This window comes from Cyprinodon tularosa, unplaced genomic scaffold (genome assembly GCF_016077235.1).
Source record: "Cyprinodon tularosa strain WSP-4 unplaced genomic scaffold, ASM1607723v1 ctg189, whole genome shotgun sequence".
NCBI classification, from domain to species: Eukaryota; Metazoa; Chordata; class Actinopteri; order Cyprinodontiformes; family Cyprinodontidae; genus Cyprinodon; species Cyprinodon tularosa.
The window spans coordinates 113773-132295 of record NW_024038669.1 but is presented as its reverse complement, the minus strand read 5'-3'; the positions used below and the strand labels follow the sequence as shown (position 1 = coordinate 132295).

Here is an 18523-nt window from a genome sequence, read left to right as displayed (position 1 = left end):
ATTTTTTTATCTGAGATCAATTTACTCCCATCCAAACCAAGTGACTGACTAATCAGCTTATTTTTAAAAGAAGAAAATAATTTCTGTTTTGTCTGCCTTCAGGTGCAGAAATTATCCTCAACAAATCTAGTAAATAAACATACTATCAAATTGTTCAGCTTTTGCGTTTTAGTTTTAAGGACTTTTTAAAAAAAAAATTGTTTCTCTTCCTCCATCAAAGTTGTGCTCACTAGCTATGCTCCACCCATTCCTCTACTGTGAATCCAGTTGAAGCAATACGGTGAATAACATTTGCTCTGATTATAAATGTTTATGTGTTCCATTCTATTAATTGAAAAATTTTACATGTCTTTTGTTTTAAGTCGATATTTACTGGAAGACAGTTAGTTCTGCTCTGGAGACACAGGAAACTCCACTCCACCTCATACAGCACTGTCTCCTCGGTCCGTTTCCTGCTGCTTGTGCTCCCTTTCCTTAGGGTTGAACCGTTTTATTTTCCAAGAGGAAGAGAAGTTTTATTTTGTGGATTCTTTTGCCTTTTAATATTTATACTGTTCATATATAAAGTTTTCTCGAATGATTTTATTGAGGAGAACTGACCCTGAGATTTACACTTCCAACAAACCAAAAGAAAAGCAAACAAATAATTTCATTTGACCCTTTCTCCTCACTGTTAATTTAATTGTACATGGTGTCTGAGACTAAATGCCTTTCTAGGTTTGACCTAGAATTAGAGTTTATACTATTATTTGCAAACCTTAGCTGCTGTTTGTCAAACAATGCTGATGTTGGCATTTGATCAGGGGTCGCCTCCAGAAAGGTCAGTACAGGATGATAAACTTAGACAACTTTTATTGTCATTTTGTATACACAGAGTGTATACAAAACGAAATTTCATTTTGGACAGCTTTCAGACAGTATATTTGCAGCAGCTTAGCAGTGAAATGAACATTTCCATTTAATAAAGTGTAGCAGGGATCAAATGTAAACAGCGTTGGAGAAAAACATGGTCCAAAACGCATTGATATGGAAGTTCAGAACATTAATATATATGGTGCAAATATGCAGTAGAAAAACAAACATTTCTTGAATTGAGTTCTTTGTGGTTTGGTGTTATCAGTGTGATGCAGAGTCTGTGACTTGATTTAGAAGTTTTTTCAACTGTTCAGCTGTCTGATGGCAGTGGGGAAAAAGCTGTTACAGAATCTGCTGGTCCTGGATCTGCTTCAAAGCCTCTTCCCAGATTGCAGCAGGGAGAACAGTCCACTAATGGGGGTGTGAGCGGTCATTGATGATGTTACGGGCTCGGGACACCCAGCACTGGGATGAAATGTCTTTAATGGAGGAAAGAGGAGCCCCGATGGTCCTCTCTGCTGTTCTCACTACTCTTCTCACCTTCTTCCAGTCTGAGGTGCTGTAGCCTTCACACCTGATGAGATATCCAACACATTTATCATTAGCAAAAGCTAAATAAACCTTGTAACTTGGGTTATTGTATTTGATACATGTACAGATTCATCTCATTTTATTTTATCATCAAAAAAAGCCCCCCACCAAAAAAATAAAACTATAGATTTACTGCCCACAGAGTGACAAACCACTTTTATATTTCTGTTAACTCAACTTTAATTAAATAAATATGACTAGATCTGTATCTTACACCCCTTTTAAATATGATTTATTCAGACATTCATGCATTGTCTATTCCTCTTGCAGCGTGGCCGCAGAGGGCTGTTACACCCATCCTTTACACCTCAACAGAGACAAACAGTACAAACAGCCACACATGCAATTAACCAAATATTCATGTTTTTGGAGTGTGGAGGGGAGCTGGAGTACCCAGAGAGAAGCTTTGCATGCAGAGAGAAAACGCAGGTTACATGATGATATGGTCTCAGCGGTCAAAAGGAAAATTAACAAGCAAAACAACCACAATTTCTAAATAAAGACAAACTACACTTTCCTAAAGCATTTGCTAACAAGTAGACACATATATTCAAACATCCGTGCTTTCTAAATAAAAGGTATAGTGGAGAAATTCTTTCAGTTTTGAGATCTGGGGCGTAAATCTTTTCCATCGTCATTACTTACCTACTTGTATCAATAAACATTCTGCATAAAATTGATATTTACAAGCAGTAATATCTACATAAATTGATGATTTGATAAGGTTTTATTAAAATTGTTATTTGTCTATGATTTCACTGGAGACTCCCAAATGACGTGCAGAGACACATTTTCTCTTTACCCCAGAAAACACAACATCTACTTCTGAAAAGAGCATGAATTCTGTATTTATCATCTTTGATGTTAGTATATTAATACGCATAATTAAACATAAAAAAATTTATGTTTTGAATATTCCACTTGAGAGTATTACAGTACTGCTGCCACCATCTGTATTAGGCTACGTTCACACAGCTGCCTGAAGTGACCTAAATCCGATTTTTTTGCCCGTATGTGACCTGGATCTGATCTTTTCATGGCAGTCTGAACAACACAGATCTGATTTTTTCCCAATACGACCCAGGCCACTTGGCTATTTGCTCCTGAATCCGATACGAATCAGATCTTTTGAAATGCGACCTGTGTGTGAACGATCAGGTCGCATTCATCCGACCTGAACGCCATTAGCAACCGACATAGGTCACTATTCTGCTTCTTGCTACACAGAAGCGGCAAGAAAAACAAACACCATGGCGGATGATGATGCGGAGAGCAGAATTTTTTTTAACCATCTTGAAAAGATTGAGATTTTAAGGTTTGGAACGATCTCTAGATGCACTGCAGCGGTACATACGTTTTTAGTTCTATAAACACGAAGCACGCTGGCTTGTGACATCATTCCGTCCTCTACTGCGCATCCGGGACACTTAAGCTGTATGAATGCAGTTTACATAGGAGATCACATACAAGTCGCATAAATTTGGAAATTTGATCTGCAACGCAAAAAAAAACATCGGATTTCACAAAAAATCGGAATTGAGCATCAAGGCCTGCAGTGTGAACGTAGCCTTAAAGGAATAGTACACCCAAAACATGATTAGCCTTCATTTTCTACTCACCCCCATGCTGAACAACACTCTGGAGTACTTTTTTGATATCTCAAATGCATCTGGAGATCTGGGAGGCTTCTTGCTGTCTGCTGACATTCAAATAATGGAGGTGCCCAGCGCCCGAGGCAGAAAGGTCCATAAAAGTCCACAAAAAACGTTTCAATATTCCTCCATACTGCTCGTCCAATGTATTCCAAGTGTCCTGAGTGGGTAGCATCCAGAATTTACTCGAAACGAAGTCATTTAGAATGTTTTTAGAGCATAAACAGTAGTGTATAGGATTTCCTGAAAGCGCGCACATGCGCGATCACGACGCTACGTAAGCCGGCAGACCAAACCAGCGCATTCAGCTCGGCAAAGAACTCATGCTCTTCCTCAACACTGAAGTCCTCAGACATTTTTCTTTCGTTGTTTCTTTCTTTGCACAGGTAAACGGCACATTTCTTCTTCTACGCTTGCATTATTGGAAGAGCAGACGCTGAATGCGCACTTTCATCTGGTTTGGTCTGCCGGCTTCCGTAGCGTCGTGATCGCGCATGTGCACGCTTTCAGGAAATCCTATACACTACTGTTTATGCTCTAAAAACATTCTAAATGACTTCGTTTCGAGTAAATTCTGGATGCTACCCACTCAGGAAACTTGGAATACATTGGACGAGCAGTATGGAGGAATATTGAAACGTTTTTTGTGGACTTTTATGGACCTTTCTGCCTCGGGCACCATAGACCTCCATTATTTGAATGTCAGCAGACAGCAAGAAGCCTCCCAGATCTCCAGATGCATTTGAGATATCAAAAAAGTACTCCAGAGTGTTGTTCAGCATGGAGGTGAGTAGAAAATGAAGGCTAATCATGTTTTGGGTGTACTATTCCTTTAAGGCTGATTTATACTTCGAAACCAGGTCGTCTGCTTAGGTGTCGTAGGTGTCACAGTGAACAACCGGCAGCCAGCTTGTTTTGGTTTTATGACCGCAATTGCGGAAAACGACTCTTGAAGTAGAGGCCTGCGTGGGACAGATTTTCCAGTCCCGCTCCCGCAAAGAATTATGATTTTCAGTCCTGCTCCCGCCTGCACCTGTAATAATTTGTCCCGCTCCCGCCTGCAATTCCCGCATGATTCCGACGTTCGCTTACTGCTTAAGGCAATTCGTGTCATTAGTTTGAGGAATTAAACACGCTGTGCTTAGCTAAACACATTACTGGCCGATTCTTCCCCGCATAGTGCATGACACACGTTAGGTGGCATGAGCTGCAATATCCAGCACATTGTGATGTATATATATGATAGACATACAGTGATAATTTATGACTTTATTTTACATTTTAAAACACGTTTTTAGTTCGCGGAACTGCCGCTTATCACCGCTCCTGCCCGCTACCACACTTTGCGCTCTCCCTCCCGCCCGCACCTGCAATGAGCTTTCAATATTTGTCCCGCTCCGCAATGCTTTGCGTTGGGTCCCGCGGGAGTGCAGAGCTCTATCGTGAAGTTGGACCAGCTAGAAGAGCGAAGTGCACGAAAACGCTGGGACACTTTTTCCACCTGGATCCCAGCTCTTTTTCACAGTCATGTCCCTCTGTTGTCGGACAAACTTGGCCCCCGTTCCTCCCCGCCTCGGCCGTATCTAGACCCACAGCGAATTGAGCATAAATCAGAAATGTCTGCGTCAAGCTCACTGCGACACACTGTAGGGAGTACAACCAGCCCTTTAGAGTGGGGGAAATGGTAGGGGGACACCCCTGGCCCCCCATCTAGCCCGGCCCCTGTCAAAAGGTCACATAAAACTTATCATTGACAAAAAAATCTATAATTTATACAAAAAAAAAAAAATAGAAAAAGTAAATTAATGAGTAAAAAATGGGTCACTATTGGTTCTGATTTAGGTTGAACAGGTTTTAAATGAACCACTTCAAATAGTGTCTCCTTTGTGGTGAGGGTTCAGCCGCCTCTTGATGTTGTCAGCGTGTCAGAGGCAGAGCGCCTTTGTGTACAGTGGGAGGAGACAGGAGGAGGAGGAGGAACAGAGCCTCTGGTCAGGCAGCCAGGCTGGCGGAGAACCAGCAGTTAGAGTAGAACAGACGCCTTGCTCCTCGTCTGCCGCTGATGGTTTCATGTTGAAGAGGAGGAAAACGGCCACCGTTTGTCACCCCGGAGCGGAATCAAGTCACCTATCGGAGCAGGATGAGTACTCCATGCTGCGTTTCACAGGTGGGGAACAAAAGGCGGACTGCTGTCCTCTCTGTGCGACCAGGAGAAACGCTTCAACCAAGCGCTCTGTCTGCTCTTCACAGCAGCTTCATTCGACTCTAGCTAGAGAGGCTAATTTGTGTTTTTTTGTACATGTCTCGTGAACAGTTTGACCCATCAGTTGTCCTCAAACACAATCCAGTGAATAACGTCACTGTGGGAAGAAGACAAAGCGAGCCGAGGCAATGCTAGCTAAACCACAAGCTAGATCTATAGCAGCTAGACTGGAGCTCTTTTCAAAGCTTCCCATTTATTTAGTATAAACTATTGAAGTGATTTAATTTTCCCTCACTGATAAACTTCTTAGTTTTGACTCTATTTTTGCTATCTTTTGTAAACAAAAATGGAAGCTTCTGGCTTGTTATGTTTATGTTGTTAACTTACTATAAAATGGACAGTTAGAAATATGACGAATGTAAATATCAACAGGTTAATTTATTTAGAGATGTAGTGATTGTTGGCACTGGCTTTATTTAAAATGTGAATGATTTAACTGAATTTGTAGGTTTTTTTAAAGGATAAGAAATGAGGGAAAATATGAGCTGGATTATTGGTTGAAGTCAAATGAAGGAATTAGTAGATTATTCACAACTAGACATCGGAATATAATTCTGATTCTGAATAACACATGTCATCTCAAGGCACTTTACAGTTCACCAGATTGACTAATTGACTGGGATGCAATCCCTCAAACTTAGCATGCTTGTAGCGACAGTGGAGAGGAAAAACTCCCTTTTAACAGGAAGAAATCTCCAGCAGAACCAGGCTCAGTGTGAGCGGCCATCTGCCGAGGCCGACTGGAGTTTAAGGAGACAGAAGCAGAGATACAAAAAGCAGCTGGAAAAGGCGGCCCCATCCAGGAAACACACTGAGAAAATGTTCAAAGCATTGTGTAAACTTTTTGAGCTATTTTTGTTTCGATGCATTTTATCAAAACAATTTGCAGATCAGAGCCAATCTAGGTAGAATCAGAATCTGTTTTTTGGGACAGTGTCCTGCTTCTTTTAGATGTTTCCCTGCATCGGTTTACCCAGTTCTTTATAAAGGCTGATTAAGAGGATTTTCTGAACTCTGATTATCTTAATTTGGGAATTAGGAAGTAGGGAATACACTTTGGACACCCTTGTTGTAGATAGCACTTTTAATTTAGCTTGAATAAATATTTCTTTGTTCTAAAATGAACTTTGGAAATATGTTTATCAGCGTTTTTTGTGAGATCATGACTATTGGAAACGGTAAATTTTTTTTTTTTTACTACTTTACAGGTTTGCATGCCCTTTTATTGCAAAGGTTTTCTCAAACATGAATCTTGCATGAATTAAATAATGTAAGAGAAGTATGCTACGGCGATATTATTGTTGGAGGGAAAAGTGCGCTGCTGATCCAGATTTTCCCCTCAGTAGATCTAGCCCAGTGTTCAGCTGGTTGGAAAATCAGAACTATATAGATATATATTTGCCTTTTTCATTTTTAGGGGAGTTGTTGCAAAGAAGACTTTTTAATTATTTTTTTTTATTTCCACTTCTATCATAATTACCAACAGTTCCCCTTAGAAAATATCCGATCTAAAAAACAGGACAGGATAGCTGCTCTTGATTGCTCAGTTTAGGCAGCCTTTAGGAAATGTTGCTTTATTTTATCTGAGAGAAAAAAAAATTGTTTTAAATAATTAATGAATGATAATGACAGGAAGGCTAAAAGCTTTAGAATATGAAAGCTGTTGCAAAGACATCAAAATAAGCCAAATTTGAATGGGTAGCTCAGAGCTGATATCGGAGATAGGCCACAACATTCAGGTCAATTTATGTCTTATTTGAGAATTACAATGACAGTACTGGAGTTATCTCACTGCACATTTTCCTTGCTCCCTTTTTACAGTCCTCACTGTGTCTCCATTACTCTCTGTGGTTTTTAATCGTCTTGTCCCCTGAAGTCTGTTGGGAATTCAAAGCAGGAAAAAGCTTATCCAACTGGACAAATGTATTACTTGCATGCAGAGCATTTCTAAATGGAAATTGAAATACACATCCCAATATATCATCCTATCAGTCCTCCATGAGTGTGGTATTGCATTGTGGTCAGCGAGTTGATATATGTTGCAGCTCTAATTTGCAATTGAATTAACGTTAATGGTTGTTGCATTGTGTCCATATTATATGAAGTATCCTGCAGTGTGAGAAAAAAATTTAAAGGATAAGCAGCTGATGTTTATAACAAGCCTGAGTGTTTTTCTTTAGTGCTAAGTGTCTTTCTCTTTACTACCAGGCTGATATTGACCCGAGGGTCTCTGCTGCTGCTGAGTTGGTCTGGGCTAGAATTTAATTACACATGCACAGCCCTCATCTAAGGGGGGGTAGCCTCCATTTCCTGTGCCTTTCAAAGAGCCATGATGATGAAAAAAGGGCAGGATTAGGAGAAAATAAAGGGCAAACAAATAAGATTGGTGGAGTTTCGGAACAGGCGGTGTGCTAATCCCTGCCGCAGACAGCACATTTAGTCCATCATCATATGTTTGTACTTCTAATTAACTTTTCTCCATGTTTATGTGCCACACTTGAAGTTTGGAGAGGCCCAGCCTGATGTGTGGTCTGTTAAAGCTGGAAGGTGGAAATCACAAAAAGCTGGTTGGGTTACATTCAGAGTGTGGATGGAGATCTTTTCATTTCTCGCTGAGATCAGGAATCTTCTATATGCTGGAGTGTTGAAAGGACTCATGGGTAAAAGCTTTAACTAGTCCAAAGTTGTGTAAGTGGTCACAAAGTTATGTAGATGTCTTTGATATATTTTATCCCATCGTCTTTGCTTTGTACTCTTAATCATAAAGTTCTAGCTTATGTCCACATCTCTGCTGAATTTCTCTGGTTCTGAAAGCATATGCATATAGTTATAATAGAAATATGATAATTATTTTATCTACATTTGGTTTTCCTTATTGGTAATTATATGCATTTGAATAGATCAAAACATATGACCTTTTCAAAGGGTAATAAAGGTTTATTTAAAGTTCAATACAGGCAGATGGAGAGGAATAATTGATATGTTTTTTAGGGTTTCTAAGGTGAAATTAGCATGTCAGCCCATGGTCAGATCTTGGCACTATATGTGATAGTCATATTAGTGTGCAAGAGCAAAGGCCCTGATGCAACATTGTGAAATACCAGCTATAACTGACTGATTTGTTCCTTTCTAAACCGTAGACTGTTAAAAATATTCCCCTTGGAAGGGAAACTGGCTCGTGAAGGAGGGTAAACACAACCTGGACGTTTCAGTATCTGTTGATCTCATGCTGTCTTGTTTCCTGTTGTTCAGTCGGTTTCCTTTGTTGAAAGTGTTTTGCGTGGTGAAATTTCTCGATCACCTCCCTCAGCTTTTCCTCCGCTGTGACGACTCCTTGTTCAGCTGTTTTCACTCTAAAAACCCAAAGGCTCCTGTCTGTTGGTTGTATCCAGGGCATCTGCTTGCAGAGAGAGAAGCAAAGATCCTTCTTTGTGTATAGTTAAACAGAGCACTGATACATGTTTGCTGTGTGTATACAGCTGCCTAGCTATATAGACAATAGAGGGGCTTCCTTCACAGTAATGAAGTCGTATGTTAGAGCTGGTTTTGTTTGGCCTAGAGTCACTTTTTTCTTCCTGCTGGTTTCCTGTGACGGCCTTGGCCACGGAGCATTGGTGTAATTTGAGAGGAGAGGTTTGTTGGGCAGTTTAGGTCTGGGATGATTCATTATGACCAGCTTACTGTAAATGATAATGGACATTTTCAGGCATTAGCCAAGGCTGCACCACAGGATGGATAATCATAGTTTATTGTGCTCTAAATGTGACTCCACAATGAGATCAAAAAACGCTTCCATTGTTAAGCTGCAGTCTCTACTCTTTGCTTCTGCTTTAGACGGAGCTCACATTAGGTGTGACTCACGTCTGTTTCTAAAGCCATGTTTTTTTGTTTTTTTTTAATAATAATGCGTCTTTGACTTCACCTGTTTAGATTAACTCCATGGCTTCCTGCTGAAGGTCTTCCTCCAGGTTTTCCAAAATGTTCTCCTCCTCCCTAGCAGTGCGGACAGTTGCTGACCTAAATTTGTCATAGGCCTGTTTGCCTTGCAGAAGTGATTTTTTTTTCTTCCTTTTATTTACCTATGGCTTCCTACACAGCCTAACCCTTTTGGGTTTGAATGAGGTAAGCTGTTGTAGACGTCTGTTGTAGGCCAAGCAATGCATTTTTTTTTTATTGCTACAGGTTCATAACAGGGGTGGAGTTAGATGGAGTGCCAGGGGTGGCCATGGCCACCCTTAGCCAATCACTGACCACCCTTGTGGCCACCCCTACCATTATTTCCCCTCTAATATAGGCGGTGCCAGCAGTTATACCCTGAAGGGGAATGTTCAGACTTATTAAACATAAAAAATTTTCATATATTAACAACTACTTGACAACAGAAACATTGTGGTTAATTATGCACATCAATATACAAACATGAAAGATGATATATAGAGAATTTATGCTCTTTTCAGAACTAAATTTTGAAATTTTTTGGAAAAAGATAAAATTAAGTGCCTCTGTAAGTCATCTAGGAGTCTTCAGTGAAATCACAGATAAAAAACTACTTTAATAACTTCAAAATTAATTAACTGTGGATATTAGTAGATTGAATTATAATTTTTTTGCAGAATGATTATTGATAAAAGTAGGTAATGACAATGTAAAACATGTTCGCCCCAGAACTCAAACCTGAAAGAATTTCGTCCACTATACCTTTTATTTTGACAGCATAAATGTTTAAATATGTCCGTCTATTTGTTAGCAAAGGCTGCAGGAACTTACAGTTTGTCTTTATTTAGAAAATATGGATTTTGTGCTCAGTCCTGTTGTAATAGTGTAGATTGACCCTGAGGTTCTGGTGCCTTTTGGCCACCCCTTAATGTACGTTGGTTATGTACTGGCCACCCCTATGAGGATTTTCTGGCTACGCCTCTGGTTCATGAGGCAGAGAAGAGCAGGAGGAAAACACAGCAGTTGTCATCAGTTTTAGTTTGTTTTATTAGAAATGTTTTTGAATATGCTATACTCAGGAGGAGCTGAAGCAATACTGTGTAGACCTTGAACCCACAGCACCTCCGGCTGTTTGTCTTCAGGTTGTCTCTGGCACATATTCTGATTTAGATTTGTTTTTGGGCTTTATCTTAAGGATGGGCTTTGGTTTTGTCTATTGGTTTGCAGCTCCTGCTGTATCTTTAGTTTTGTAATTCTGTGGGAAGGTGAACATCTGCCAGAGTCAGGTGTTTGACCTCCAGCTGTTGTCTTATCAGGTCTGTCCCCGCTGAAGAAAGCAGTACTGTTTAGTGTCAATTTTCAGTCACACATAGTTTTATATATCCAAACCCAACAATTCAGTTTGTCTCATCTTGCCAGAGCCACTTCTTCCACGTGGAAGTTTCTTTGTGGGAAACCACAGCCTTTACTTCTCATTGCTTTCTTTTAACAGCACTTTCTTTATGCAGCTCTTCCATAAATTTTGCATTTGTGTCCTTGGGACTGATTATCCACAATGACGTATAAATCTCTGCAGCTCCTCCCATGTCACCCAGGCTTTCTGGCTGTTTCTATAATTAATGATCTCCTTGCTCCATCAGTTTAGGTGGATTCCATGTCTTGGTAGGTTTACACTTCTGCAACACTCAGATGATGGATTGAACAATAGGTTTCTGCAATGCTTAAAGCCTGGGAGATCATTTTATAACCTGATTCTACTTAAAACCTCTTTCAAATTATTCTCCCAAGTTAACAATCAATAGACTCTGGTTTCTGAATAACAAACCACTTTTTAAAGTCATTAAAGTAATTTAGATGGCTTTTTTTTAAGGTTTTCAGTGTAAAATAGGCTAAATACAAATAAAAGTCCCCCGTTTCAGATTTCTATTCATAAAGGAAAACATAAGGAAAAATGGCATTTTCAAATAATTTTCCGTTACAATTACGTAATAATTAGTTATATTCTTAGATTCGAATAAAAATCATTGTAGTTTGACTAAAGCTCGACAAAATAACCGTTTCAAAGCGTGTAAATATTGTTGCAAGGAGCTGATATCCCTGGTTTTTGTATCTAGGACTTTATGGCTTCTGTTGTATTACTAACCAGTTTTTATTTAACCAAAGGATTTTCAGACTTGCTCTGAAAAGCTTCATTTTGGTGAACATTTTGTTATATTTTTTCCAAGCTATTTTTACTTTGTCTTGGTGCTTAATGTCTCCTTTGTGTGTGAAATGGCGTCTTCACATTTCAGCAGGGCAGTAAATGGGGAGTGAGAGTGGAAAATAAAGATTAAGAGAACAGTGGAGCAACAGAGGAAAAACCAGAGGACATGATAACAAGCCTCTGAATCCCACAGTTAGGGAGGTTTTTGGATCTCTGAAGAAGGGAGGAAAACAGAGCTTTAAATTGTGGGAGGGTTATAACAGAGTTTGTCTGCAGTGTTTCTTGTAAAACTGAATGTCTTCTGTTGAGGTTTGTGTGAATCTGTCTTTGGTTTGACTGAAGACAGGCGTGTAAGGTGCTGTGTGGGTTCTTGACTGAAGGTTTTAGGTATGGACGGCTGCAGCAGCGTAACAAACAGCTGGGAGTCTGCTGTCATATTTAAGTTTGGGGCTTAAATTGCAGACAGGCCGACCACCTGTCATTAAACTGGTGTGTGGCGCTAGCTGTGAGGGAGGCCAGGGGGTGGGTGGCCTGTGAAGTGGGTAAGGTCAGCCTGGGTTGCTATGGATACGCTTTCTGCATCTGTGTGTGGAAGAATTTCGTCAAGACATTCCCAGGTCCCCTCCCCGTTCCTTGGATCTGCTCCTTGGTCTGCTGTTTTCTGCAGAGTGCAATTTGCTGGAGAAACACCCCCTAACTAACGAAATCTAAACAAGATCAGATGCTAAGTTGTTCAGTTTCTTTTCTATTTACACGCAGCTTTTTGTTGGTAATTAATCGCTCATTGAGAGAGAGACGTGTGTCTGCAGCAGAGACTAAAGGGACAGCTGAGCCTGTTCAGCTGAGCGTATGCAAATGGCGACCAGGAGGCACAAGCGTAGAATCGAGGCTGAACTTTATTCAGTCATCCTTCCCTCTTCTGTTCTCACATAATCCTGTTCAGAGACAAGAGGGGCTGATGCCAGGTCACCAACAAAAGTGAAGAAGTGGGTTTAATAATGTGCTATGTGTGGATTATTTTCTCTGATTAACCAGAATGGTGAAGGTTATACTAAAACTGTTCTAAAAAAAATACTGTTCTTACATTCGTTGATAATAAATAATTCATGTTTTTTATGTAAGATGAATTAAAAAAATATTTTTTCTCTGTTTTTATTAGTTACAACTAGATATCTAACCTGGCATAAGCCATTGAGAACGTGTACAATTCAAATTGTAGAAAGTGTTCACAAAAAGGAGGGAAATTCAGTACAATACTTCAAGCTGATTGGGTTCCTACTTCCCATGTCTGGCTTTTAACCAATCACAGCCACAGCTAGTGGAGTTAACTGATAAATCAAACTCTTACCAAATCTGGTCGGGGGAACGATCACCCATCTTCCCATCCACAAAAGCAAACATTGCGTTCTTTTTCCCAATTTCAAATAGAAATGGAGCGTAATTCAGCTAAAACTGGTGCAGCCATGTTTGTTTTGCCTTAGCATTCCCCCTCTGGTTAACGAGTTGACATTCACATCACTGCATTTCATCCGAAACTTTTCTGGATCAAGGCAAAGGCATATGCTGGCTCCTGGTAAGATGTATTTTTGAGAGTTTGTGTATTCACACATTTTGCAACAAGTCCTCTTGCTTGCAAGGTAACTGGAGATCGACCAATACAGTTTTTTTTTTTTTTTTTTTAAAGTCTGATATCAATGCTGATTATTTTGACATCATTCTAACTGATTGGAGTAAATCTCACTTTTCTTCCCTCTTTCACCTACTAGAATTTCCAAAAATAATAACATAAAAGTCTCAATTTAAACATGAAATAGATCTATCAGCAAATTAAACTAAAACCTTAACAATAGATAACAAATGGAGGGAACGGCAATGCATGCAGTCCACACGATCATAAGCCATGTATGATGAATACATTTATTAATCGGCCGGCCAGTGTATCATTAGCACAACAGCGTGAACCAAATATTACAAAGATACTTTGTCTTTAGAGCCCAAACTATGTGTTTTGTTGACATTATTGTCCCTAAATATGGTATAAATGAAAAATATTTTCCTTTGCTTGATGTTTGATGCCTCGGTATAATATAAACCTAAACATTTAAATAGAATTGTTCTGCTTTTGTCTAGAAATATAGTATATATAAGTCAAGTCAAAGGCTTTTAAAAATTATAGCAGTGAAGGATGACAATAATGGCGGACATCCTTTATTTTGTTATCTCACCTAAGTTTTAGATTGTTTTCCAATTTCTCTTGCGGGTTTAATTTACTTAAATACCTGCTTTCATCTCTGTGTCTCCTCAGACTAGAGTTTTAAACACTCTGCAAAACTTGATTCTGCTTCTTTCAGTAACGACATCCACACAGGAAGGTGTTGTCAATGTGATTGGAGTTACTCTTATTTGGTGTGTTCTCTGATCAGATAAAGGTAGAGTTTCTTGTTGGTTTATCAAGGTTGGCATCAATCAAATTGATGATCATTATAATCTGGTCAGCAGCGTATCTATAAGTTTATCTTTAAAATGTTTATCTCCCAAAGACCTGGTCCCATCTATTAAGCTTCATTAACACTGCTTGCCCAATTCAGGTACTGGTCCAGGGATCTGTAAGAATGAGAAAATTGACTCCAGAAACAGAATTCTGGCACAATAAAAGATGTTTCAGCGGTTTGGGGTGAGCAGTCAGACAACTTTACTGGTATGGGTTCTAAAATGCTTGTTGTACTGTTTAATCTTTGTTTGATTAGGTGCTCTTTCTACATCAGCTCTCTTAAGATGTGCAACAGAGACAGAGATGCAGTTTTCTTTGCTCCAATGGAGAAAGGAGACAATCTTGGTTCTACTTTCAAACAGGAATCCACTTAGACTGCCAACAAAATGACACTGCTTGGCTCTGCCATGAAAAGGCAGGACTGTAAACAACCAAGCTGGGGCCTGAGGTGATGGATGGAGAAGTAGTTGGAGTGACAGAGAAAAGACTAATAGGGAGATCTTTGGGCTGTGGGAGAAGAGAGGCAGAGACTGAAATCTTTATTCTGACCTTAGCACACTTGATGCAGAATGGGAGGTTTGTGGTTTAGGTGCTAAAGGCTATTTCCACCAGCAGGTCAGTTGCTTCATCCAGAGCCTCCTAAGAACATTCTGTCATTCAGATTACATTCACACAGGATGTAAAATGTGGGGTTGTATTTGCTGGAAAACAAGTAACATTGTTGTAAAGACTCAGTGCTTTACCATAAGAAAACGTATAAATGCCCAAGAGTTTTCTTCTGATAACACATAGCCACATTAAAAGAAACCGATATAGCAACCAGCAGATAATTTAGAGGGCTTTCTTGTTTATGTTGGAAAACTTTGGCCTACAGGAAGTGCTGTCCTTCTAGTGTGACCCCTCACTGGTGGTTGAGGTGGCTACAGAAAGGCCCTGCTGTATGAATGATAACACAGAGCCTTCTTTTATGTGTTAACGTTCCTCCTATGTGACACCCTGACAGAGGAAACAGTGCAGGCCTCTGTGTTTTCATTCCTTTTAGTGCAGGAGAGGGGCGGTTTGTCCCTTGTGACTGAAACCATGAATGACCAACATGAACAGTCATCTTTGGATGTCCCCTTTTGCAAGTTTCCCACTGATTAAAGGCTATGACACTGTATTTTTTTTAATAATTCTCGTTTACAGATTTGTGAAAGTAAAAGTATCCATAAACAACAAAAGCTAGTAAGACTTTGCTCTGAATACGTTGGAACTTCTCTATTACCACTACATGAGAAACAGCCCACGCAGCAGTGACACTTGAAAAATGTCATTTCTCTTTTGTTTTTTAATACCTATACATCCATCAGATTTTGGCTGCATATTGACCTGGATGATGATAAAGTACGAAGATATGTTCCTTAATTCTGGTCCATAAGATTTAATTTCAATATTCATATAAAAAACTCAGAAAGACATCCAAGAATGCCCACAACAGGATCCTGTACATACTTAGGAGGATTATACCACATTTGTAAATCTTCTTTCAATATAACATTATGGACGTATTTTAAATATTTGAATTATTCTGGAACCACACTCGTAACAAGAAAATTTACATTTAGTTTTCTTATTTTAAACATAAATCTTTTTCTCTAAAAGTTGGCTTCCCTCCTTAAATCAAGGGGAAATACACTTATTAAAGGAAAAATGTGTTTCCAGCACAGGAGCCAGGAGTTGTTCTACATTGGGACTGGCCCCTGTTGGCCCCTGCCTAGAACCACCCATGTAAAGCTGCAACCGTTCATCACCACAAATGTTTTAGAATTGACTGGGCAACCTTTAGTTTGTATGGGCAGAGCTGGTTTAGAGTCTTTAGAGCTGTTTTATCTAATCATTGAAGTTGCTTAAACCAAGTAAAGAAATTGGTGACAGAGAAACTGTGAAAGACAAGAACGGATGGACAAGAAATGAGGCAGGAGAGATAATCACCTGATTTCTATATATGTTATATTTTATTCATTCCCTTGAGAGTATAGATCCTTAATTAAGTTAACTTGGACATATCCATAAGCCTGCCAACATTTTCCAACCCAGTATGGTCCAGGAAAGACAAAAGCATAAAAGGATAAACCAGATCAACTTTGCTGTCATGTTAAACTTTCCTAATATATTCTTAAAGTTTTCCTCTTTCTCCGCCAGCCTGTATAAACCACAGAGATGTTTAAACATGCGGCGCAAACAGCACCCTAATGCATCTTTATTTGCCTTCTCTCCTCATTTTCTTATGTCTCGCTGATAAGAAAGGATAAGAATCGAGTCTTCTTGATAAACCAACTTCTGAACTAAAGATAACTTTTCAGAATCAGTTGGTTTTGTTGTTGTATCTTCAAAAAGACAGTCGCTGCTACAGTCAAACAGAATATTGGACAATATTTATCTAGTGTTCTAGCTTTTTAGCTTGTTCCTTTAATGAGGGTTGGGTCCTTTCCTGTCTTTCATTTTGTCTTTTACAAAAGATAATCAGAGGCACCACAGCAGCATTATAAATACTTTTATCTTGTTTTTATTTATCCTGTTTTTATTTGCTTTTTATATGATTTATCCATTATTTGAGATAGCTTTTATTTTACCATGGTCCGTTCATCCCAGAAGTTCTCCTTCTTCTCATCTGATGTCAGTTTCTTAATGTCTTTGTCCAGTTGGCCTGTTGCTGCGGCACGGCAGCCTGCTCCTGCTGCTGTAACTGCTGCCCAAAGATTAAACAATCCACTGGGACCAGATGTATGTATGCCCTCTACTTCCTGCTGGTTACCGTCATCTGTGGCATCATGATGTCCCCCACCGTGGAGCAGGCGATGAAAGATAATGTGAGTACATAGTTCATTTACACACATCATCAGACATTTAGAGGTTTGGAGAGAATTACTCAGTTAAATCAGTCTCTAGGAAACAAGGCTCTGGAAAATAACGACAAAATGTCTATCTGATTGTTTAAAGGTTGGGTAATAGACCAATGAAATGTGAAGCTCTACAACTTCCTTTTAAACTGAGAATGAGGGGAGATGTTTACTTTCATGCCTAAAAGCATCTAACAAAAAACATCCTCAGTTGTCCTTTCATTATCAGTAAAATCTCTTCAATCAACCCCAAATGGAGTTCATCGCTTTAACTCTCCGCAGAGTGTGTTTCATAGCTGTTGCCCTTATTCAGACCGGCAGCTGTTCCCTTTTAACCAATTTTTCTTTTGTTCTTTCTGGCCTGCCAAAATTGTAAATAACTGCATCATTAACTCATCCAGGGTGTTACAAGAGTTTCAAGTCTAGAACATCCATAAATCCTACTTATCAAGCAATGTAGTCAAGCTTGGTTTGTTAACATGTTTGTCAAAGGTTTGTATCTAAGGAAACCTAACCGAAAGCGGCAAGTCACTTTCCTACTGCATTTGTTACATCTGGACAGTCATATAGCAACACTGGACAGGGGTGTGCATGGTGTCATTGGCCTTGCAGCAATCTTTCATACTGAATATGAATGTAGCAACAGTTCAGAGGAAAACTCCCATTTAACAGGAAGAGAGCTGAAGCTTAACCAGGCTCAGTGTGAGTGGCCTTCTGCTATGACCAAATGGGGATTTGAGAACACAGAGCAAACACACACAAAAGAAAACAAGAGCTTGTATCCTTAAGTAGTTTCGTTGTTGAAGAAAGGTGAAACTTGATGACAACTATAGAAACACAGCTAAGCAGTTAAGCTTTGTAGCAGTTCCCAGGTCTATAGGAAGAAATGGAGCCAAATATAGGTAGGTGTTGTAAAAGCTCAGCCAATAGCTGTTGAGGAGAGAGGCAGGGGTAAAAAATAAAAGATGGGACTAAGTGCATCATCTATAAAAGCAGAACATTAAGTGTTTAATAGCTGCAACTCTCATGATCCTGCTGCCTCTAAGATGGTGTCACAGTTAAATAGAAAAGTAGGCCAGATGTAGCTACTGTAAAGAGAAAAGTGAGAGAAAATAAGGTTAAAGTCTGAAATAACAGCTAATTTAAAAGTTGGAGAGTGAAGAAAGTTTGGCTTTATGTCCCCCAGCAGCCTAAGCCTATAGAAGCATATGGGCATAGCTGGATATAGTCACAAGTGTTTTTTAAAGGATAGTTTTATGCCCAGTCTTAAAAACAGACAGGATGTCTGCCTCTCAGGGTGAAATTGTTAGTAGGTTCCAAAGAGTGGAGCCTAAATACTGAAAGATCTGCTTCCCTTTCCACTTTTAGAAGCTTTTGGGAATCTCCTTCAAATCTGCAGTTGTGGAGTGAAGTATTCTCTAAGGATTTTGTGCATCAGTTACATCTCTGATGTATGATGGAGCTTGATTATGTTAGCGAAGCAGAATATTAAATTCTTCTCTGGATTTAACCAGGAGCCAATGAAGGGAAGCCAACATGGGATCATTTTAGATCAGCTGTAGGCTTTAACTCTTTATAGTAAAGGAACACAAAAGTCTTGTTTTGAAGTAAAACATGCATGGGCTAGTTCCTAAGCATTGCTCCTAGTTAGGA

At 39.4% G+C, this 18523-nt stretch overlaps 1 protein-coding gene across 1 annotated transcript in view; it reads left to right on the top strand.

Moving 5' to 3' along the window:
* The first annotated feature begins 5055 nt into the window (after window positions 1-5055).
* Window positions 5056-18523, top strand: part of serinc5 (serine incorporator 5) — a 26645-nt gene continuing 13177 nt past the window's right edge. The window contains exons 1-2 of the mRNA XM_038282887.1: window positions 5056-5265; window positions 16673-16840. Coding sequence (XP_038138815.1) covers window positions 5239-5265; window positions 16673-16840 — 195 coding nt within the window. The 5' untranslated portion in view covers window positions 5056-5238. The remainder of the gene's footprint in view (window positions 5266-16672; window positions 16841-18523) is intronic.